Source organism: Ambystoma mexicanum, chromosome 2q, assembly GCF_040938575.1.
Source record: "Ambystoma mexicanum isolate Mex_15411 chromosome 2q, UKY_AmexF1_1, whole genome shotgun sequence".
Lineage (NCBI taxonomy): Eukaryota > Metazoa > Chordata > Amphibia > Caudata > Ambystomatidae > Ambystoma > Ambystoma mexicanum.
Window position 1 is genome coordinate 280,997,259 of NC_090924.1, and position 23,400 is coordinate 281,020,658.

Below are 23,400 nucleotides of genomic sequence, written 5' to 3' on the forward strand. Positions count from 1 at the left end.
ATATGTTTAGAGAACATTATCCATTATAAATATATAAACCCCAAAGCCGCCAACCCAAAGTAAACCCTTTTCCTTCTTGGCACTGTATCTATTCTTCCTATTGCTAACATATTGATTTTGTGTCAGGCACGTGTGGTTTATGGAATGCCATTAAAAACTGCTCCAACTGAAACTACTTGGCAGACGGCACATCCAACAGTGCAAGACCAATACTGCGCAGCACTTGCTTACTGCAGCCTTTCCAAATCAGATTGAAAAGCACACTTTACGGTATGAACGGTATAACGGTATAAACAATGTGACGGTTATTATTGTTCAATTAAGTGGTTCACGGTATCTTTAACGGTATACCGTTATACCGTTATATCCCTAAGTGGGAACTGGTTCCATTCAGGCACATCAGCAGACAAGGGAGTGTCAAACTCCACCCTGCTTGCTGTCCTCACAAACACACTGGAGCCTAAGCGGCCACACAAAGGGTTCCAGCCAAAGGCAAAACTTACATTCAGACCTCTGCTGTCCCAGAATGGTATAAGGGCGAACAAAAGACAAACATATAAGAAATAGTGACAAAAGAAAGGATCCATCATGTTAGAACATAGGCAACCCTTTTGTGCATTACGCGGGGCTAGGGATACAGCATGCAGTGGAATAAAGCACAAATGTTGGTAAATCACATCCACTGCCACTAGCCACAAATATAGGGCTGTCAGTGTAACCAAAAAGTTACAGAAGCAGAGAGAAGGGGACACTAGCTATTCCCTTAGCACTCCACATAAGGTGGGGCGTGCTAATATCTCATAAGTTAAAGTTTTAGGAAGGATACAAAGTGTCCCTCACTCCTTAAGAACAGTAGTACTTGGGGAAAATGAAAGAATAGAAAACGAAACCCAAAGGGTCTTCAGCAACACTAGACATAGGGTGTTCTGTGCTGCAAAAGCAAAACAGATTCCTTTAGGAGAGATGGAGGAAAGGAAGACTCCATAAAATAAGGTAAAACATAAAAAACAGACTTCCTATGGTTAGAGCAAATAAAAACGAAGGATGGGAAAAAGGCTCCCCTCATTCAGGAGAACAGGAAAAATGTCCAAAAGTCCAGCAAAAAGTGCTGGGAGTCTAACGAGTAGAGGGGATTAAACATAACACTGATGAATCTCCCTAACAATGCCCACTGCTGATCGCCACTTGCTTCATGTCCGGGCGGCCATTGTAGGTCGTCGCCAGAGCGGAGGTCCTTTGTTCAGTCCAATAGAGGCGTCCAGCTGTTCAATGTCCAGAACTGATCTATCGAAGCACGGAACTGCTGACTAGCCGGACCAGACACCCAATGCCAAAAGTAACCGCTGCACCTGAGAACCCTGGACTTCCTTCATCAGAACCAAAGCACGAGAAAAGGGGGCCAGGCAATTTCAGGAACTTCTACGGTGGTCCCTGATTGAATCAGAGTACAGGGGGTAAGTAAACATACCTGTTACGACCCTCATCTATCGCCATAGTGTTTAACAAGCGCAAAGTCCTTGCCCTACCTCTCCCTTGCCTGACCCTGATTAGTGGAGTTCTGGTCAAGGATCCTCGCCAGAACTTCCTTCCAGGAATACCCCAATAAGTCCTGGTGTGAGTGAGAGAGGGTGTTAGTTTTACGTCGGCCTGAGAGCAGTGAAGGGTTCAGATAAGCACATACAGAGCACACTTAATATACGTTAGACAGAATGTATACAAATACATTTTCTTCTGCATTGCGAAGCATACACTATCAAAGGAGCATTACAGAACCTAACAAGAAATACTTTCATAATTTAAAAGCAAGCCATTCCTAGAGTATAATCACTCATTCAGGTTTATCACATCCATCCATCTAAAAAAAAGAATCATACTAGATATAAAGTGGACATTTTATTTGTGTTGGGGAGTTTTGTGACTTTTTAAGAATCCATAGAGTGTCATATGAAAGTATGCATCATTAAAAGGGTTGATGCCTGAATGCAAACAGTGAGATCACACAAACAGCATTGTATTACCGAAACACAAGAGCCCCACAGGTAGAGTAGAAATGCCAAACTGTAGTGTGCAACATAAAGCAAGAGAAAGCAGTCTTGCTTTCACGTCACTTACCTTTCGCATGCATGCTTCTCCGGCTTCTTGGAGTTCATTATTAGTGGAGTTAAGAGCTTTGAAGAGTGCAGCAATGATCTTTTCTCTGGACTGAGGTAAGTAATTGCAGGCAGCTAAAGCATCTGAAAATTCAAACGATTCCATCCACTGTTAACTTTTAAACACAGGATACAAACAAACATAAAAGCAAACATTGATTTCTATACTATATTTAGGAATCTCAAGACATCCCGTCCCCTCATTCTATGCACCCTTAGTAAAATGGAGGAAGCTTACACCTAAGTTACAGGAGAGGAAATTAAGGCATAATCGTTTAAAATAGTAGTTGAGCTAGGGGCCAAAGAGCACACCTCTGCTAAACATTCAAGTAGAAGGAGAAATTACTTATCAGTAATGTTCTTTATATGGATTCTTCTCCCATAAAATCCTCATCTTGATAAGACAGCTATCCGGCATCAGCTTTCTGAATTGTTTTCGATAGAGGGCGTAGTGCCGCTCAATATTGTCGCTAACTACTCTGTCGGAAACAGCCACGCCATTACTCGATAAGACATGACCTTGTATAAAAGGTCCTCCTCCTCCAGCTCCTCCTCCTCCTCTTCCAGAGACCCCCTCCTCCCCCCCCACATCCCCACCCAGGGCTCAGCCTGCGAGAGGAAAAATGCAGTAATGGGGAACAGCATAGAAACAACAGCAGCAGCAAACAACCATTGCTTGCTTACCTTTTTCTTTCATATTTCAAACTTTGAAATGCAACCAGAAGTGGGGCAGTCTTGCCAGCCAACTGCTGCTGCCCGAAATTGAGCATTCTGGTCATCAGTTCACCCAATGCGACCACACAATTACGACTAAGCAGGGAAAGCTGGGAGGGTGATGAGGAATCTATGGGAGAAGAATCCATAGAAAGAACATTACTTGTAAGTATAATGGATTGCATTCTCCCACAGATTCCTCATCTTGATGAACTCTCAAAGCATTAGCCATCCTGGAGGAGGGTTGGAAGTCACACCAAAAAGCTGCTCCATGGACCAAGTCCAAGCTGGAATGCTTGACAAACATGTGTAGAGAACCCACGTTGCTGTACGACAAATGTCTCTAACCGGCACTCCTATCTGAAGAGCCGAGGCCGCAACCCCTCTCGTAGAGTGGGCCCTAAGTCCTGCTGGCACCTCCTTACCCATGGTCTGCTAGCATTCACAAATGCACAGCACTATCCAGTGAGAGATAATTTGCTTAGTAACTGCTCGCCCCAACCTGGATTTCAAAAATGCAACAAACAACTGGTTGCCCTTTCTGAAAGAGCCTGTTTTAGCCATGCAGAAATACAGCACCCTCTTGGGATCCAATCTGTGGAGCCTCTCCTTGTCCTTTGAGAGATGTGGTGGAGGGTAAAACGCTGGTAGGTCGATGCTCTGCCCGGATGAAATTCTGACACCACTTTTGGCAAAAACCTAGCATGCACTGTGACGATTCACACGATCATCACTACTCCCCAGAGGGGAGCCCTTCCCTATGAGGCTAGGGAGGTGAGGCTGCTACCCAAAAGGCCCCCTACGGGTGGTAAAAAGTGGGAGGACCTCATGGGGATAAGGACTCCCATCCAGTGAAACACCTCCCTAATCCCTTGTCCACAGTATCCAGGGGACTATTGACTCATTCCTCCTCCCAACTTGAAACCACTTATTTCTACTCCCAACCTGAAACCATCAATGTATGTTATTGTAAAGTCTCTAGTATACCGCCAGCACCATTACAACCTCTTCCTGTTATTGAGGTGGCCTTCTCGAGTATCGAGATGGATATTGTAGGTCTGTTGTAGTTTTCGAAATTGGGGAACAAATATATATTAGTCATTGCAGGCTATGCTACCTGGTATCCAGAAGCATTCCAGCTGAAAAGGAACACCTCACAACAGATCCCGAAACATTTAATTCCTAACCTGTCACGGGTGGGATTTCCTAAGGAGATTTGGACAGATCAGGGCACTACTTTTAAGTCCAAGTTAATGGCAGACGTTCAAGAGATGCTCCAGATAAAGACCTTACGCACTTCTGTGTACCATCCAAAGACAGATGGTTTAGTAGAGCACTTTAAACAGACTTTGAAAAACATTCTTACAAAGCTGGTTTAAGCTGATGGACTCAATTGGGACACAATTATCCCCTGGGCTGTGTTTGCCACCCAAAAGTCTCTACAAACCTCCTTGGGTTTCTATCCTTAAGAACTTCTTTATGGATGTGACCCGAGGGACATCTTCAACATGGTCCAGGAAATCTGGGAAGAGACGGAAGAAGAGGCCCTCCCCATGTCACAAACCACACAACGCCTGAAAGAACACATGGCTGTTGAAAAAGCTTTCTCCACTCCCCGGGGATTATTTCAATTTAAAGTCCTCCCTTTCAGACCTCAAGGGGCCCTAGTGTTAGGGAGGATTCTCATAAATGTGCTAATTCCCTGTACCTTAGAGACCCCCAGTAAATTTGCTGGATTTTGAGGACTTGAATTATTTAACCTGGAGAGAGTGAGACCCTTTTTTCCACTCTCGTGTATTTGTATGTGGTGTTATGCAGTGTGTTTCTTTTGGTTATTGAGTCTAACAAACTCCAGAGGCATCATCTTTTACAATTGTGTCACAAAGCACCTTTAGTGCAGTGACACAGGAAGTCTTTCTGGTTTCCCAAGGTTTAAATACCTTCCCTGGGATAAACTGTTTCCCAGAGCAGTAGAGTGAAATTGACTCTACTTAGAATTGTACTTGCTAGACCAAAATATATCTTACAATACAGTGCTGAAGGGGTAACTTAGTATCCCTTGTGTCAATGCTCATGTAATATCTTATATGTTACCGTTTCCTCTCAGAACGGCTGGTGGCAGTGGTTTTGCAATGAACTACCATGATGTACCCAACCGCGAACTGTTCGCAGCTCCTGTAGCGGGAGCCCTGTTTTTCAAAATGGCACACAAGCCTCCTTTGTTAAAATGGTCCCTGGTCGTTTTTTTTTTTTCACATGTCTTTGTGGAAAGGTCCTTGTCAGGTTTTTCTCTGCGCGCCAAACCAGGTTTGGTCTCTTTGTTCATTCGCCTTTGGCAGGCTTCAGGAGTGAAACCCGCCTCTGGCTCCAGAGTGTCTGGGGTAGACAGGAAGTGAGGGAGGTGCCCGAAACTCTCTGTGCTTAGTCTCCTAGGAGACCCAAATTCACTCTCTGACAATTGGTTGGCTGACTGTCCGGCAAGGACAGCCATCCTGCTGGTTGAGCGGCAGCTAGGCTGGAATGAATGGGAGAGAACTGAATAAAAGGCGAGTCTCTTGGCTTGGCAGGCAAAGTCGACCACTGGGCGAAGGAACCGAAGAAGAGCTTGAAGAGGACGGCTGCTGCAACTCCTAGACCGTTGGTTTGCCTGGTGAACCCCTGCTGCAGGCCCAAATCGCCAAGTTCGCATCGACAGAGAAGCCCTGCAAGGACAACTTCTCCCTTGGAGTTGGTGGGACCAATCAACTCCCAAGTAAGCCACCTGGACACCCATCTCGGAGCTGGTTGAATTTCCTCAGAGTTGCTGCAAGAAACCGTAGAGCCAGGGAGAGGGACAACAGATTGTGCGCGTTGCTTTGTAAACTGGCCTAAAGCTTTTGGAAGATCCTCCAGACTGGCGGGCAGAGAAAAACTCTAGAAGGACCTTTCCAAAAAGACATGCAAAAAAAGAAGACCAGGCACCATTTTTTACAACAATGGCTGGATGACCTTTTGAAAATGTCGGCTCTAGCGGTTAAAGTTACCGGGTCCGCTAACGGTTGCGGTAAATGCAAACCACTGCCACCAGCCAATCAATTGAGGAAAGGGTAAAATAAAAGATGTTACATGAGCATTTAGACACAGGGGATACTACGTAACCCCTCCAGCACACTATTGTAAGATAGGGTGTGCTGGGTCTAGCAAGTGCAATGCTGAGTAGAGTCAATTTCACTCTACCACTCTGGGAAACAGTAGTTTATCCCAGAGAGGGTATTTAAACCTTGGGAAATCTAAATAAGCCTTCTGTATAAGAGAGCAATTATGTAACACAAAAATATACTTCAATAAATACACACTCTCAGTTTCAATAAATCAGTAGATACCCATTTGGGATGGCACACAGGCACTTCCTACACCCTGAGGTGACTTAATTAACTAGGACACTGTGGACATTGATATATCACTGGCACCAATACGGAGTTTGGTGTCAAAAGGAAAAGGTTTAGGGAATAAAACAAAGGATAACAAATATTCTTAAGCAGGTAAGTACTTTTGACCCCCCCCCCCCCAATGCAAAGTAAATTAACCCTTTCCCATCTACACAAGTTATAGGATGTGTAACTTTTTGGAGGGACAGATCAAAACACAAAGTCAGAGGTTAGAAGAGTCTATCAGGGAGCCAGCACAGCCAATGTCACGTGAGCGAAGTCTAGGTGACCTGAAGTTCTTCTTGAAGGTAAGTAAAAAGTCTTGCACAACGTTTTAGAAATCTTTGTAAGAAATGAAATCACTGCTGGGCCACAAGCTGGGAGGCTTGTGAGGGGCAAAGCTGCAAGCAACTCGCAAAAGGCAACAAGGCAAGTCTTAACTGAGAGCTAGCACGGCTACACAGCTACCTCTTAGTTTACAGTACCTTCGTTCTGAAGAAATTGGTTCCAGCTGGCTTCTGTTCCAGTTGTAGTATTGTAAAAGCAGATAGTATGGTGAAGCCTGGTTTGTTATCATTAGAGAATCATTACCCATTGTTAGATAATCATTACCCATTTAGGGATTCAGTTATCCATTAATCATTCTGATTAGTACTGATTAGTAGTAAGGAACAAGTTACTTACCTGTAACTGTTGTTCTCCAGCATGGGTCTGGCATGGATTCACATGCTCATGAATATTCCACGTCGTCAGGCTGGGAATCCTCGGTAAAGAAAAAATCAGTATCAGTTTCGTTTCTGATCTGTCTTTCGTAGTAGTAACCAATCACTGATCTCTGCGTCATACTGACCACAGCCAATGACTGCCCTCTCCCTAAGCCCCGCCTCTGGCAGCCATCTTCAGATTTGGTAGCACGTGAAGTGGCAGTATGACCAAGTGAAGAGCCGCAGAGGGGTAGGCGGGAGGGTTCGCATGTGAATCCATGCCAGACCCATGCTGGAGAACAACAGTTACAGGTAAGTAACTTGTTCCTTCTCCAGCATGGGGTCTGGCATGGATTCACATGCTCATGAATAAAGAATACATAGCAGTACACACATGCACAACCACGGGAGGTGGCAAAGGCTCAACATTAAGCATTACATCAAACTCAACATTAAGCAATTCTTACCTCCTCACCAGGCTCACCTTAGGCGAACAGGTTGCGCAGCATTGCTTGGCCGACCCTGGACTCCTCCCTGGAATCCCGATCGACGCAGTAGAATTTCGTGAAGGTGTGCGTCGACCTCCACGTAGCAGCCCTGCAGATGTCCAGCAAGGGCACACCAGATAGGAACGCCGTGGTAGCTGCGATCGCTCTGGTGGAATGGGCTCTCGGACGGCCAGGCAGCGGTCGGTTTGCCAACCGATGACAGTACATGATACAGCCGGAGAACCATCTGGAAATGGAGGCCTTCGAGAGAGCCTTCCCCTGATTGACAGGTCCAAAGTTCACAAAAAGTTGTGACGTCTTCCGAAAACACTTTGTGCGGTCCACGTAAAACTTCAGCGCTCTAGCCACATCCAGCGAGTGCAAAGTCCTTTCGGCCGGCGACGAAGGCGACGGGAAGAAAACAGGCAACACCAAGGGTTCGTTGAGGTGGAAGTCCGACGGCACCCTGGGCATGAAGGAGGGGTGCGTCCTGAGCACTACCCTCGTGTCGTGAAAAGTCAAGTACGGGGGCCTGCAGGAAAGGGCCTGGATCTCTCCCACTCTTCGTGCGGAGGTGATGGCCACAAGAAACGCTGTTTTCCACTACAAGAACTTCAACGGAGCCGAGTGCAGAGGCTCGAACGGAGGTCCCATGAGCTTGGTCAGCACCACGTTGAGCTCCCACGCCGGGGCCGGAGCCTTCACCGGCGGGAATGATCTGAACAGTCCCTTCATGAATTCTTTCACCAGACGATGAGACCACAAAGACGTCCGCCCTGTGGTTCTGGTGTATCGGGAGATCGCAGCAAGATGAATCTTGATGGACACGTGCGCCAGTCCAGCCTTGGCCAGCGTCAGAAGGTACGGCAGTACCTGGGGAGCCGTAATCCGTAGAAGGTTAATCTTCTGTGTGTGGCACCAGACAGAGAACCTCTTCCATTTGTGTCCATAGCATTTAAGAGTTGAGGACGCCCTGGCCTTTGCAAGAACCTCTTTGCAGTCGGCCGGTATGTCGTATCCTCCAAACTCTAATGCTGCAGGAGCCAGGCCTGCAAGTTCAGCGACTTCGGGTCGTGATGGAGGATGGCGCCTCCTTCCCTGGAGAGAAGATCCGCGTCCACTGGCAGCTTGATTGATGGGGACGCTGACAAGTCCAGAAGGTCCGGGAACCATATCTGCCTCAGCCACGCAGGTGCGACGAGGATCATCCTGCACCGTGACCTCTTGAGCTGGTTGATGAGCCGGATCAGCAACGGCAATGGAGGGAACGCGTAAAGAAACAGGCCCTCCCAGGGGAACGAGAAAGCATCGCCCATGCTCCTCGGCTGGGGAAACCTGCTGGCGAACTTCCGGCACTCGGAGTTCGTCGCCGTCGCAAACACATCGATCTGGGGTGTGCCCCACCGTCGGAAGAGGCGGTCCACTAGATCCTGTCGTAGTTCCTACTCGTGGCACGAGCGCAGCTCTCTGCTGAGCGAGTCGGCGATGGTGTTTTTTATCCCTGCCAGATGAAACGGCACCAGAAACATCCCTTGGGTGACGGCCCAATGCCACAGATCCTGCGCCTCCTTGGACAGGGCTGGGGATCTGGTACCGCCCTGCTTCCTGATGTAGAACATGGTGGTGGTGTTGTCGGTGAAGATCCTCACCACCTTGCCCTTGAGGGACGGAAGAAAGGACCTGAGGGCCCAAAACACTGCACGGAGCTCCAGGACGTTGATATGGAGGGACTTCTCCGTCGGAAGCCAAAGGCCTCACGCGTGCAGATTTTCGGTGTGCGCTCCCCACCCTTCCAGGGAGGCATCCGTGGTCACCGTCTCCTGGTGGCCGGGGGTCTGGAAGTCCATGCCCGCCGTCAGATGCGCGCGGGTGCCCCACCACCGGATCGCTCGTCGGAAACTCTCATCGAGTGTGATCCTCTCCTCGAAGCTGCCCGTCGTCTGGATCCAGCGCGCGTCCAGGAACTCCTGCAACGGGCGCATCCGGAGCCTGCACAGGCGGATGAGATAAATGCAAGAAGACATAATTCCGAGGAGGGACTTGATGGACCTCACCCTGGCCGCGTCCGCAACCAGCATCCGCTGCACCTTGCCCAAGATGGCCCTCGTCCTTTCCTCCGACGGAGAGGCCAGAAGCGACACTGTGTCGAGCTTCGCTCCCAGAAACAGTGCGTCTTGCGCGGGCACCAGGTGGGACTTGCCGTAGTTTATGGAGAATCCCAGGTCCGTGAGCAGTTGGACGGTCCTTGCCGTGTGCTCCACGGCGAGCTCCTTCGTCTTTGCTCGGATGAGCCAGTCGTCCAGGTAGGGGTAGACGTGGATGCCCCCTCGGCGCAGCTGCGCCGCCACCGGTGCGAGGCACTTGGTGAACACCCTGGGTGCCGACCTCAATCCGAAGGGAAGGGCTCTGAACTGGTAGTGACGCCCTGGGACCACGAACCTGAGAAACTTTCGGTGTCCCTTTAGGATGGGAATATGGAAGTAGGCATCCTCCAAATCCAACGACGACAGGAAATCGGCCTCCTCCAGTTGACCCAGGACGCGTTGGAGGGTGACCATCCGGAACTTCTGTGCCTTGATGAATTTGTTCAGTCGTCGTAGGTCCAGGATGGGACGCCATCCTCCCGTCTTCTTCTTCACGAGGAAGTATCTTGAGTAAACTCCGGAGCCCCGAAGCCTCTTTGGGACGAGCTCGATGGCGCCCTTCCTGAGCATCGCCTTTACCTCCAAGAGAAGTTGAGGGACGTGATGTTCTTTCCTGGCCACAGAAACTCGAGCGCGTGACCCTGAGCTAGGGCGTCCAGCACCCAACGGTCGGTGGAGATGGACTCCCACACGCTGACGAAGCTCGCCAGCCGGCCTCCCACCGGGGTGCTTCGGTGGGGGCCTGACCCCGCGGCCGGTTCAGTCCTGCTTCGACGAGGCTTTGCCGCCTTGCCCTCCTTGGCGACGACGGCGGGGTCCGCCTGACTTGCCTTGCCCCTGTAAGCTTCCTGTGACGACGAACGGGCTGCTTGACGGTAGGTGGAAAATCCGCCGCTGGAACCTTTGGAGGCACCCTGTTTGCCTCCGCTGCTCCGAAAGGGCGTCCGCCGTTGCTGAAGAACCCCAAGAGCCCGGGCCGTCTCCGTGTCCGCCTTGATGGCTTGAAGGGAATCGTCCACTGTTTTCCCAAACAGGTTGTTTCCGTCGAAAGGCATGTCCAAGACTCTGGTCTGCACGTCCTGACGGAAGTCAGTAGCCTTGAGCCATCCACGCCGCCTAAGGCACACGCCGTTGCCCAACTGGCGAAATCCAGTGTCAGCGATGTCCGTCGCAATCGTAATGGTGTGGTCCGACGCCACCTCTCTTTCCTGCAAGACCTCTAGGGCTTCCGCCCTCTTGTCGTCTGGTAGGAAGTCCAGCAGGGGGGCCAGTTTGTACCACAACTCCCTCTCGTAGCGGGCTACGATAGCCAAGGCGTTGGCCGCCTTAATCGTCGTCGCTGCCGACGAGATGACTCTGCGTCCCATCGTGTCTAATTTCTTTCCCTCGCCGTCCGGTGGGGAGGTTGGCGTAGAGGCTGCGCCCCCCCCCCGCTTTCTTCCTGGCCGCCGCGGAGACGACCGAGTCCGGGGTCGGCTGTGCCCGAAGGCACAAGGGGGCCGCGTCTGGGACCCGGTACTTCTTCTCGTACCGATCCCTTCTAGCCGGCGTCGTGGATGGGTTCTTGAGGAGGGCGAGGCCCCCATCCCAAATGTCGTCTAGTAGAGGTACAGCGAGGACCGTCTTCCTCTTGGTCTCGCGCCGTTGATAAAGGAAACCTTCCTTCTTTTTCTCTTCCGGGCAGAGCTGGAAAAGCTCGGATGCCCTGGCGATCATGGAGTGAAACGATCCAATCTCGTCGGGCGGGGAAGCCCGGGTGGGAGGTGACGACGGGAGATCCTCGTCGTAAACCTCGTCGTCTGTACCTGTCGCGGCTGTGTCAGTCCCCGTATCATCCCCGCGTGTGTGGACTGGGAGGAGGGCTGAACAGGGCGCGATGGCTGAAAAGGAGGTGGAGGATGAATCCTTCTCTTAGTGCGAGGGCTCCCAGAAGGGCCTGGCTCCGGTTCCCCCGTCGGGAGCGGTTCCTCCGTTGGTGGTAACGGCAGTCTCGTCCTTATCTCCGAGCATAAGGACTGTATAGCCAACAAAATGGCCACCGAGTTGTCTTGCGGCACTGGTTGAGGGAGATCCGACGGGCGATCAGGAGCCCCGTCGGCATCCTCGACGCCCTCGTCGTCTTCCACGTCGGGGTCCCTCCCGACAGGATGGCCTTCTTCCACGCCAGCGCCGTGGCCTAAGACTTCGATCAGCTCCTCCTCAGAGGTTGAGGCCGAGTCCACGACGACCTCCTGCCCCCCCTTTTTCTTCTCCGTCGGAGGTTTCACGGGGGTCCCGTCGATGGGCATGAAAGAGGACTCCCTCCGCGGTGGCAGGGAGAATCTGGGCCCCGGGGTCGCCACCACTGGTGTAGCCTCCACAGGCTGAGCCAGGGCCGCCGCGACTGTCTCGATAGAGGCCTTGGCCGGATGGATCAAGGCTTTCACCACCTTAGGTGCGCTCACCGCCTTCTCCTTGGGGGGAGGGTCACCACCTCGCTCCCTCTGATGGGGCCTTAGGGCACGACCGGGGTCTCTCCAGGAGTTTTGCCGGGTGCTCAGCCTTCCTCTTACCCGAGCCAGAGCGTTGGCTCGTGGTTGATGGCGCCGGGGAGGATGCGCCCTGCCTGGCGCCCGTAGAGCCCGACCGTTCGGCGCTCCCGGTGCCAGCGGACTCGCGGTGCTTGGCCTTCTGTTGGACCCCCGTCGCCGGGGCGCCCTCAAAGGTCTTAGAAGACCACTCGGACTTCTTCTTCTTCTCGCCTGACGGGCTCTTTCCTTCCAGCCAGTTGGCGAGGCGTTGATGGCGGTCCTTCATGGTCCGCTCCGACATATTGCCGCAAAACGCCCAGTCCTTCTCCACGTGCGTCTTGTCCTCATGTAGGCAGTAAAGGCAAAGGGAGTGTTCGTCCTCCTTGAAGACATTCTGAAGCTGGCATCCAGGGCAGACCCTGAACAGCTTTCCGAGCGTCGAGCTTCCCTTCTCCTGGGCCATGTCCGAGATGGGCCTGAGAAACTTCTGGAGTCCTCCAAAAGCGTGGCTCGACGAAATCTTCACCCTTGAGGGGCGTAGACGAATCCGACACGGGTCCCCGTTGATCGGATGAAGAAACGGTGGAGCTTGAGGCTCTTTTGACCGAAAAAAGAGAAATTTTTCTGAGAAAAAACGTGAAAAATAGCACTAACGCTCGAGAGCAATAGCACGAGGATCCCAACACTTGAACGTGCGGTAAAAATCTGAAGATGGCTGCCAGAGGCGGGGCTTAGGTAGAGGGCAGTCATTGGCTGTGGTCAGTATGACACAGAGATCAGTGATTGGTTACTACTACGAAAGACAGATCAGAAACGAAACTGATACTGATTTTTTCTTTACCGAGGATTCCCAGCCTGACGACAGGGAATATTCATGAGCATGTGAATCCATGCCAGACCCCATGCTGGAGAACATTAGATTATCCACATAAATGTAGCCATTTGCAATATAATGAGGCCTTTTATACTTGCTAGTGCCATGTAAAGACACATGTAGACACATGTTGAGATATGTTGTGTCTTATGTATGCATTGTAGAGAGACATGCATGAGTGTGGACTTAGAATATGCATTGAGTATGCATTTTAGATAGCGCTTGGCTTTGCGAGAGAGGGAGAGTAAGCACTAGAGAAAGCATGAGGCCTATGATTTTGAAGCCATCCTGAATGAGACAGAACAGAAGCGCCGCAGCACTGAGAAAGATGTTATGAGTTACAGTGAAAGATTGGAATGCGTAAACAGTTTCTTAGCAGACAAGGATTAGATGACACGGAGAAGGGTTTTATTGTCAGCCTGGGTTGTGCTACGCAGACAGAGATGGTGGGGGCCATGCAGGGAGTGCTTTGCCTTGCACACAGAGACATGCAGAAGAGAGGGATTTCAATGGAGTGAATGGAGGAATATGGAGGAGATGGATGGTATGGTAACAGAAGCACTGATAGCATGGTATAAATATGTTCAAATGTCACGATGACCAGAACAAAAAGTAATTGTAAAGTACAAGACATGCATCCGACTTTTAGGCACTGCTCAGATTTAGAAATGCTGACAGATAGACAGAGAGGCATTTTAGCTTAGAGAGACATGTAACCATGGATTTACGTCATTGAACAGTATAATGAGAGGTGAGGCTTTAGGAGTTTCTAGTTTTTTGGAGATGAGTTCTAAATGGATATGATACACTGACATTCAGAGATTGAGAGATCGAGGAAGCTACTCTCTGAGATGGAAGAGAGATGTTTGGCGTAGGAGAGACGTTTGCATGACTCAGAGAGGAAGCATTGGGGAAGCATTCTGCTGAGAGCTGATGAGATCGATCTGGCAGAGAGAGTTGTCAGGAAGACCAGACCACTAAGAGGAGAGGCCTGTCCCTGACTGACTGGCTGGTTGGTTGGTTGCAGAGTTAGCTGGAGAGGAGAGACATGGCAAGAAGAGGGGAGTATTGAGAATAAGACACGTGCATGGGGAATTAGGACAGAAACTCACATAGAGCTTCGGCTGTATGATAGATGGGGTAATCAGACAGGGATTGTCTTAGAGAGAGTGTGAAGTATGGTACGCATTGGAGAGGAATGGTGCGGATTGGAGTTGCTATTAGATTGCTTGCATTAGAAGCTTGTAAGGCTTATAGTTATTGCATTGTAGATTTGAACCAAAAGCAGAAAAGGTGCAAATTTGAGATTTGCATTACAGTAGTGTTTGCATCATGCATTGCTGTGTATGAATAAAAGTGTTTCTATTAGTGAATCGATTCATGTGTTTTCTTTGTGTCTTATGTTAGTGTGTCCATAGGAGTAACGTAGGAGTAACAGTGCACAAAGGCCCTGAGACAGAAGAGCAGGGGGGGCATAGTGATCCACACCCCCCTAGGAGACTGGTTTGTGCATGACAGTATGGCAGAGCCTGTTGCTCCTGTGCCTCAGTCGTGGGGCAAGTTGGAGGACGTCTGGAGACTCCTGCGCTACGATTCGAAGGTTGGCGGCAGCAATGGCAAAACTTTAGATCAGCGGCACATAGCGGCTTCAGCTTCTCACGAATAGCACCACTGTGGTCTCGGATAATTTATGGGCTTCCTTGCATCTGGGGTCCAGCACTCTGTAATGGTGGCTTAGGCTCGGTCAGTCCTGCTTCATGCGAGTCCGGTGGATCTTCCTGGAGCTTTGGTCCGACTTAAAAACGACGCACTCGATTCTGGTGTTCGTCTCCCTTGCAATCGGTTCCTGCAGCAGCAATGGAAGTACAGCCGGCTCCAAGAGGATGTCCAGATGAGTTCACTTTGGGGTTGATTGGTCCATCCAACCCAAGGGGAGAAGTCGTCCTTGCATCGCTTCTCTAGTCGAGGCGAATTCGGATCTTCAGCAATGCAGCAGGGCTTCACCAGGCAAACCAACGGTCCAGGAGTTGCAGCAAGCGTCTCTTCCAAGATCATCTTCGGATTCTTTCATCCAGTGGTCGACTCTGCCTTCCCAGCAAAAGACCTTGCCTTTTATGCAGGTTTTTACCATTCATTCGCAGCCTAGCTGTCACACACACAGCAAGGTGGCTGTCCTCCAAGGACAGTCAAACCAATCACCTTTGGGTGCATTCCTGTAACCAAGGGGATTAAGCACAGGACCACTGGAGCCAGAGGCGGGCTTCACCAGTGAATCCTGCCAAAGAAAAAACGAACAAAGGGACCAAACCTGGTTTGGCACAAAGAGTAAATCTCAAGAAGCACCTTTCCAGCAAGAAATGGGGGGAAAAAAGAAAACGGGGCCATTTTGAAAAAATGGGCACCCATGGGTGCTTTACTGTAGCTGCAATTGCAGCACGCGGTAAAAACACACAATGGTAGGAAAAAGTAGACCGCTGCCACCAGCCATTAATTGTAGAAAAGGTAACATAAAAAGGTTACAACGAGAAACTAGACAAAGGGGATACTAAGTAACCCCTGCAGAACTATGGTAAGATAATGTGTGCTGAGTCTAGAAAGTTACAAAATAAGTAAAGTCAATTTCACTTCACTGCTCCTGGACACAGTAGATTATCCAAGAGAAGGTATTTAAACCTTTGGGAAATATGAAAGACTTCCCTGTGCCACTGCACTGAAGGTGCTGTGTGACACCGTAAAAAGATGGTGCCTATGGAGTTTGTCAGACTCCAAAACCAAAAGAAACACAGTGTTTAGATCAAAGAAAAATACATATGAGAGTGGGAAAAAGGTATTGCTCTCTCCAGGATAACAATGAAAAGACCTAAAGTCCAGCAAAAGTGCTGGGGGGCTCTAGGGTAGAATGGAATTAGCACATTTTTTGAGAATTCTCCCTAACAGAGTTCCTGAATGCAACCAGTCCTGATGTGTGATTCACAGCTTAGGCTGTGCATGAATGGGAGAAACCTGCTTAAAATGCCAGGTCAGAGTCGACCACTGGGGGAAACACCCAACGAAGAAACCGTGAACAAAGCTTGCTGCATCCTGCTGGATCTTTGAATTACCCGGTGAAGTCCTGCTTCTGTGCTTAAACTCCTTTTTCTGATCGCAAAAGCTCTGGAAGGGATGACTTCTTCCCTTGGGTTAGTGGGACCAACTAACTCCGAGACAAACTACACTGGGCCATCTTCCCGGATTGGCTGTACTTCTTCGCTGCTGCAAGAACTGAGTGCCAGGGGTCGAGAAATCTACAGTCGAGGTGCAACATCTGAAATCTGGCCAGAAGCTCCAAGAATCTCCTAAGAACCCTCCAGAAGCAGGACGACCATACCTCAAGTCCCCTCACCAGAGTGCAGGACCAAAGGAGTGAAGGAAGCCCAACCGGTATTAGACATCCGTGGTGGTGCTGTTTACCGAGCTGCTCATCCGAAAAGAGCCCTTAGCTGCCGACGACCTCCAATATGCTGCAGCAGGAGCCCTCCAGACGTGCTCCCTCTTGCCCCACGACTGAGGCTCGGGAACCCAGGGTCTACACCGCTGCAACAGGACAAAATCCAGCTGAACAACTCTTCTTCAAACCAGAGGTACCCGTTTAGACTTGGGATACTTACCTCAGTGTCTTATTGCGCTTGGCTTGTCTCAGTTGAAACTTGCAGTGGCTTACCTGTAGAGTTGATTTCAACTCTGCTTTTCACATGCTTCACAGCTTGTGACCCTACAAGTGATTTTTCTACAAACTCTCTCACTTTGTGCAAGCCCCATAGCCTGTCCTCCAATTGACTTTGGCTGTCCTGGCTCCCTGTAGACTCTTCTAGTCCATTGATTTTGATATGTGTATACCTCATAGGTGGTAACTTGTCTTACACTGTTACTGCTGGGAAAGGTTTGTCTAGATTTCATTGGGAGTTGTCCTCACACATATTGAGTACCTGTTTAACTTTTTCCTTCCTTTAACCTTTCCTTTCCTGCAACCTCAGAATCTGCAAAGTATAACTAGTGATATATAAATGCCATTACTGTCCTTGTGAATGAAGTCACCTCTGGGTGTAGGAAGTGTGTAAAAAGCATATCCAAAGAGTATCCACTAACTTGTGCTGATTCTGGAAAAGTATTTCAAAGTGTATTGGATTGCTACATATCTTGCCCTTTGTAAAGAACCCTTATTTACAAATTAATGTTAAATATATAAATAACTATTTATAACTGAAACCTTGAGTGTAAGTGTTACTTGGCTACTTGTATTTGCGAATTTCATTGCTACAGCTATACAACTCACATTTACCCCTCTTGAGATAGGCCTTGTCGCACTACCAACTTGTGTAGTACAGACATATACCAAAAGGTGGGTTAACTAATACCAAGAAGATAAGCGTTGTGCAGTCTCACACAGTGTTACTACATCAATTCTTACCTAACAGTGAGTGTAGCAACTTAAGCGGAGCAAAAAGGCTACACGTATCTCCAAAAGTCAAGTAAGTTTCAAAACAATACCAAAAGGTAGATTGTCTCCATTGATGTATGGCAGGAAAGTAGCAAAAATAAATATTTGTCCTAACAGGGACCACAAAGTTATGAAGCTAGAACCCTAAACATGTAATTCTGATGCAACAATGAAACCTTATCAATTTCAGCTACACTACTAACGTTATTATTCTCCAACAGTTAGTCCATCTATGAGGAGGAACATAACTTGTCGCATATGCAGCCTTTCTGAGAAAAATGTATTGAAAACACAAAATAAGTCTATTTTCAAAGCACATTAAAAGAACTTTGAGGTCTTGCTCTTTTTTCGAGCATTATAATATGAACCATTTGTTTGCGGAAATCCAGAAGAATGTTACAATGCACGTTTTTTTTGCAACGTTATGAAAATAGCAGTAACTTACTAAGAGCTGCAATTCGCAGGGGTACCAGGGAAGGAAGACTTTTATAGCAAGGTAATTTCATCAACGCTGCATCTTCAGCTTCACATAAATTCAGCAACTGACAAATAAAAAAAAATATTAGCAATGCGAACGAGTTTGCATACCACACACGTGTTAATGAGATAGCACCTCAGCAATGAACAATTTAAGGGTGAACCCACTGTTAGTAACACTGTTTCCTCTGGCGAGACGTAGAAAACACCATCAGTGCTGTTAGGCAGGCCTTACAATCAAGTTAGACCTGACACTCACTTTGGTAACTGAAAAAGCAGCCAGATTTTTCTCTTAGGATTGGAATGGGGTGCTCATAAAGCACAGGACATCAAACCACAAGCAAAGCATTGTACGCAACATATACTTGCTGAAAAATATACCATTTAGTAAAAGTAAATCATTTAAGAGATACATACATTGTCAGACAGGCAATACAATTAAGTAAAAGTATTACAGAAACAGTAGGGGTCTGAAAAGGAACCAGAGCATCTTTAAAGTCAGCACAAAAAGTAATTATAAAGGATAGTTCAATACTGTCCACTTTACAAGTTAAGAGCAGTGATTTCTGCACAGGAATACCCATAAAAGCGGAGGAAGGTAATACAAATCAACTAAATGCGTAAAACACTGGCATAAGTTCTATAAAAAAAAAAACTTAAGTCAGAATCTCAATTTTGGTGCTCTTTTTGCCAACTCTAGAGTCACTAATATTTGCTAGGTTTCATTGTTTCTTGACTTTCTTTTGCTGTCAGAGGGACATCATCCGCAACTATGTTTTCATGTGCTGCTCTAAGTAACCTATATGGTTAAGAGTGTAGAAGTGCTTCATGAGCATCCCATGTTTTCCCTGGGTGAGTGCCAGGCCCAACACCTGTCTGGTGGAGTAGGGTGTGGCAGCAGCATGTTTTACTTTTGGCTACAACACCCTGAAGCATTTTTACCTCATTGGTACCAAAATGTCCACATATAATCGTCACTGCCCTACCAATGCTTTTGAAAAGTGCTATATCCTGGCCGTTTTGTTGGCCAGTGTTAGGAAAAATTTCTCTTTTATGCAACTATCCCTCCATATTATATGGACCCCAAACTTTTTGCTTTTGTTTTTGTTTTTGAAGCTGTCCTGACTTTTTATTGAGAAGTGAAGCCTTCAGCTTCACTTCCCTGGTCTTTGGCTCATTTGTTATGGGGAAACTGATCAGTCCTTCAGACTATCAGTACTGGGAAACAATTTTCCCCTTTTGACCTCTTTTTGTAACACTTTAACAGTGCACACAGCATCTTACAACGCAGTGCAGTCGTGATACTTTTGTATCACCCTAGTCCTTTACACTGGGGATTTTTGGTTACTTTTATATGTGCCTAAAGATAAGCTGGTGGCAGCAGTCCCGTTTTTACAATTCTTTCAGTACTTTTAAGTTTCCACATTCACGTTTAACTTGTCTGGCTTCTAAACGTGGCTAGTGTCCTAAAATGACTATTGCACAAGAGTTTTTGCTTGTTCTTTGGCCTATTGTTTCTAAGCCTTCTTCCTGCCTTCTCAGGTCAGGAAATCCCTTACATGGTCATGCATTCGTCAGGGAAAGCTTCAGCTATCGTGGGTTACTGCATGCCATTTGTGTGTGGACCCAAGAAGGGATGGGACTGTCTGGTCCCACTCCACATCTGTGGTGCCAGAGAGTCTGGAGTGTATGCACAAGTGTAACCCACAATGGCCCCTGATTGGAACACTACTGGCTGTTTAAATGGTGCAGCTCGTGTTAGGGAGAATACTCAGAAATGTGCTAATTCCCTCTACCTTAGAGACCCCAAGCAACTTTTCTGGATTTTGAGGACTTGATTTTTTTAACCTGGACAGAGCGAGACCCTTTTCCCCCACTCATGTATTTTAAAATGATTTCTGAGCTTTGTGATTCTTTTGCTTATGGAGCCTGACAAACTCCCTAGGCATCATCTTTTAAAATGTATCACACAGCACCTTCAGTGCAGTGGCCCAGGGAAGTCTTTCAGATTTCCCAAAGGTTTAAATACCTTCTCTGGGATAAACGACTGTTTCCCAGAGCAGTAAAGTGAAATTGACTTTACTTACATTTGTAACTTTCTAGACCCAGCTCACACTATTTTACAATAGTGTGCTGGAGGGGTTACCTAGTATCCCCTTTTGTCTAGCTTCTCATGTAACATTTTTATGTTACCTTTTTCTCACTGAATGGCTTGAAAGGGGTCCCTCGTGCTATGGAAACAAGGCAATAACCATACACGAAAAGATGCGCCAGACACGAGGTTCAAATTCCCAATGCTAGGGTTTATTGCAAGCAAAAATAGTATCAATTGGCCAATTCTGATCTCACGCCAAGCGACGTGAGTTTCCTAGACCTCGAGGGACGCAAGAGAGCGAATTACGTACATCAGTTGCATATATACAAAATGCATATCATACAATCAGCAATGTCATGTTTAACAACCCTCTTTATTAAGTTCCTTTGAACTCGGGATGAAGATGGACATATCCGACGAGTATGACGATTGTGACACTTTCGATATCTATTCTACTAACAATGTGCAATTAGAAACTGCGGAGGCATCTTTTAGTTGTTGAACAGAACACGGTGGTTCTGTTCTTGGAAGTAAGCTGCACACGGGGGAAGAGCCACATTCCAAGCTTTGCCTTCTATGAGGTACTATTCGTATCCTGGGAGCCGACACGTTCTAAAGGGTTTTGCGAAGGGGGGCTGTAGGAAGAGCATAATTCAAGCCTTTAGCTGTTTTATTCTAACATATTCTACCATCGTACAAGACTGGCTAGCAGCTGTGAAGTGATTAAATGCCCTGCAGCTCTCTCCCAAGGCTACAGAGAGGGAGTGTGGGCATTCCTCTCTGGGCTACTCATGAGGAGTTTCAACAAACTCTTCAGTCCCGCGACCTTGTCCTTTCATATTCAGACAACAATGTTAACAGTTGAGCAGAGTAAGCACAATCCGCAAGAATTGCAAGCTGCAAAGCAGTTTTAGACAGAAAGCAATGAGCAATGGCTAACAAGCAAAATAGCGATTCTTGCTACATTTAAAATGGCCGCTTGTTGGTCAAGCATAGCAGTTTAGATTTCTATAATTCGGTGCATAAAATGGTTGGCCTACGGCCATCAAGTTACGTCTGTCACTCAAATGAAGGGTACTCATTTTTCCAGATTGACAGGCTGGTGGCAGTGGTTTCGTTTTAACTACTGGGGCGAGTGCATTTACCGCGGGCTGCGTTCGCAGCTGCAGTAAAGCACCCAAGGATGCCATTTTTGTCAAAATGGCCCGGCTTCTTTTTTCGCCATTTCTTTGTGGAAAGGTCCTTCTTGAGATTTTCTCTGCGCGCCAAACCATGTTTAGTCCCATTGTTCGCTTTGCCTTTGGGGGGATTCACGTGTGAAGCTGGCCTCAGGCTTCAGGGTCCCTGGGGTGGGCAGGAAGTGAGGGAGGTGCCCGAAACTCCCTGTGCTTAGTCTCCAAGGAGACCCAAATGCACTCTGTAGTGATTGGCCGGCTGACTGTCCGGCAAGGACAGCCACCCTGCTGGGTGAGTGACAGCTAGGCTGGAATGAATGTGAGAGAACTGAATAAAAGGCGAGGCTTTTGGCATGGAAGGCAGAGTCGACCACTGGACGAAGGAACTGATGAAGAACTTTAAGAGGATGTCTGCTGCAACTCCAGGACTGTTGGTTTGCCCGGTGAAGCCCTGCTGCTGTGCTGAAACTCCAAATTCATATCGAATGCGAAACCCCTGGAAGGACGACTTCTCCCCTTGAGTTGGTGGGACCAATCAACTCCAAAGTAAGCCACCTAGACATCCTTCTCGGAGCTGGTTGAATTTCCACAGAGTTGCTGCTTGAAACCGTATAGCCAGGGAGAGAAACGCCAGAATGTGTGCGTTGCTTTTAAGCTGGCCTAGAGCTTCACGAAGCTCCTGCGGACTCCTAGGAAGCAGGACTGACCGAGCCTGAGCCCCCTCAACAGAGTGCGGGACTCCAGATGCAAGGAAAGCCCAATTTGACAGCCAAGAGTCTGCTGTGTTGCTATTTGCTTAGATGCGAGAAGCTGAAACTGCATAGTGCCACTGAATAGAAGTTGGTCCTTTTCTGTCGCTGACCGTCCCGTTGCAGTGCAGGAGTCCTGCTTGTCCCCACGACTGAGGCCCAGGAACACAGGATCTGCAGAGCTGCACAGGAACAGAAGCCAGCTAAAACCATTATTTTTCTAACCAAAGGTACTGTAAAGTCTTAGGAGAACTTACCTCTTGTTGTGTAATTGCACTTGTTCTCAGTTGAGACTTGTCGTCGTTGCTTCGGTAGGGTTGCCAACAGCTTCTTTACCTCACAAGCCTAATCAGCTTGTGCCCTTACTTTGATTTCTTCTTTTCTACAAAGACTTCTAAAACATTGTGCAAGACTTTTTATCTACCTACAAGAATTGCTTCAGCTCACAGACTTTTGCACAATGGACTTTGGCCTGGCTCCCTGAATGACTCTTCTTCCCTATGACTGTGTTTCCGTCTTCCTCCCAGGAAGGGGTTAACTTAATGTGCATTTGAGGTTACAAGAAATACTTACCTGCTTCAGAATATTTGTGAGATCTCTCATTTTGTTCCAATAACTTTTTCTTTGACCTACTCATAAGTATTACTCTAAATGCAACCGTGATATATTAATGTCCACAGTGTCCTAGCAATTTAAGTCACCTGAGGGTGTAGGAAGTGTTTGTGTGCCATCCCAAATGGATATTTGCTGATTTATAGAATCTAAGAGTGTGGATTTTGGAGTTTAATTGTGTCTTACTATTATATTGCCCCTTCTGAAGAAGGCTTACTGAAACTGACTGTTAAATAAATAATTGTTCAATCAAGAAACATTGCGTTTAAGAGTTTATGTGAATACTTGCCACTGTGAATCTCTGTGTAAAAACCCTAACTGCTCACATTGACCCTTCTTGAGATAAGCCTGACTGCTCGGGCACACTACCAACCTGTATTGTACACACTTATACCAAAAGTTGGGTTACCGATTACCAGGACGACAAGGTTAGGTCATAACCTGGGGGGGGGGGGAGTGGGGGGTGACGACACTGTCTAATGCAATCCCAGGATGTTAATAACCCTCGATACCAGTCCTGTATTTAGATACTTTGTGAGGGCTGGGATTGGTGAAACTCTAGGTCAGGCGAAGTGTCCAGACCACTGGTGTCTTGGAGGCCTTGAGCCAGTTGTAGAAGCCTACCCTGGTCGTCAAAATAGTCAATCCCACCTGAGCCCAGGAACACTGAGTCAACATCATAGTCATAGGCGTCGTGATCGTTGAAGATATCCGTCATGGTCTCAAAAAATTGGACCGGGGCTGTGGTGTAAAATCCTTGTCGATGTCGAGGGTTCGTCTTTCGGTGCTGTGATGGTGGATGTCGGCATCGACCGAGACGCCGT

General features: G+C 48.0%; 1 protein-coding gene across 8 annotated transcripts in view; it reads right to left on the minus strand.

Annotated features, from left to right (window-relative positions):
* The window catches only part of TRRAP (transformation/transcription domain associated protein), a 2,065,012-nt gene that overhangs the window by 1,261,375 nt on the left and 780,237 nt on the right, over positions 1-23,400 (minus strand). For all 8 annotated transcript variants that reach the window (XM_069647248.1, XM_069647247.1, XM_069647244.1 and 5 more), the window contains 2 exons: positions 17,914-18,010; positions 2,113-2,234 (listed from right to left, as the gene is read on the minus strand). In XM_069647248.1, the coding sequence (XP_069503349.1) occupies positions 2,113-2,234; positions 17,914-18,010 (219 nt within the window). The remainder of the gene's footprint in view (positions 1-2,112; positions 2,235-17,913; positions 18,011-23,400) is intronic.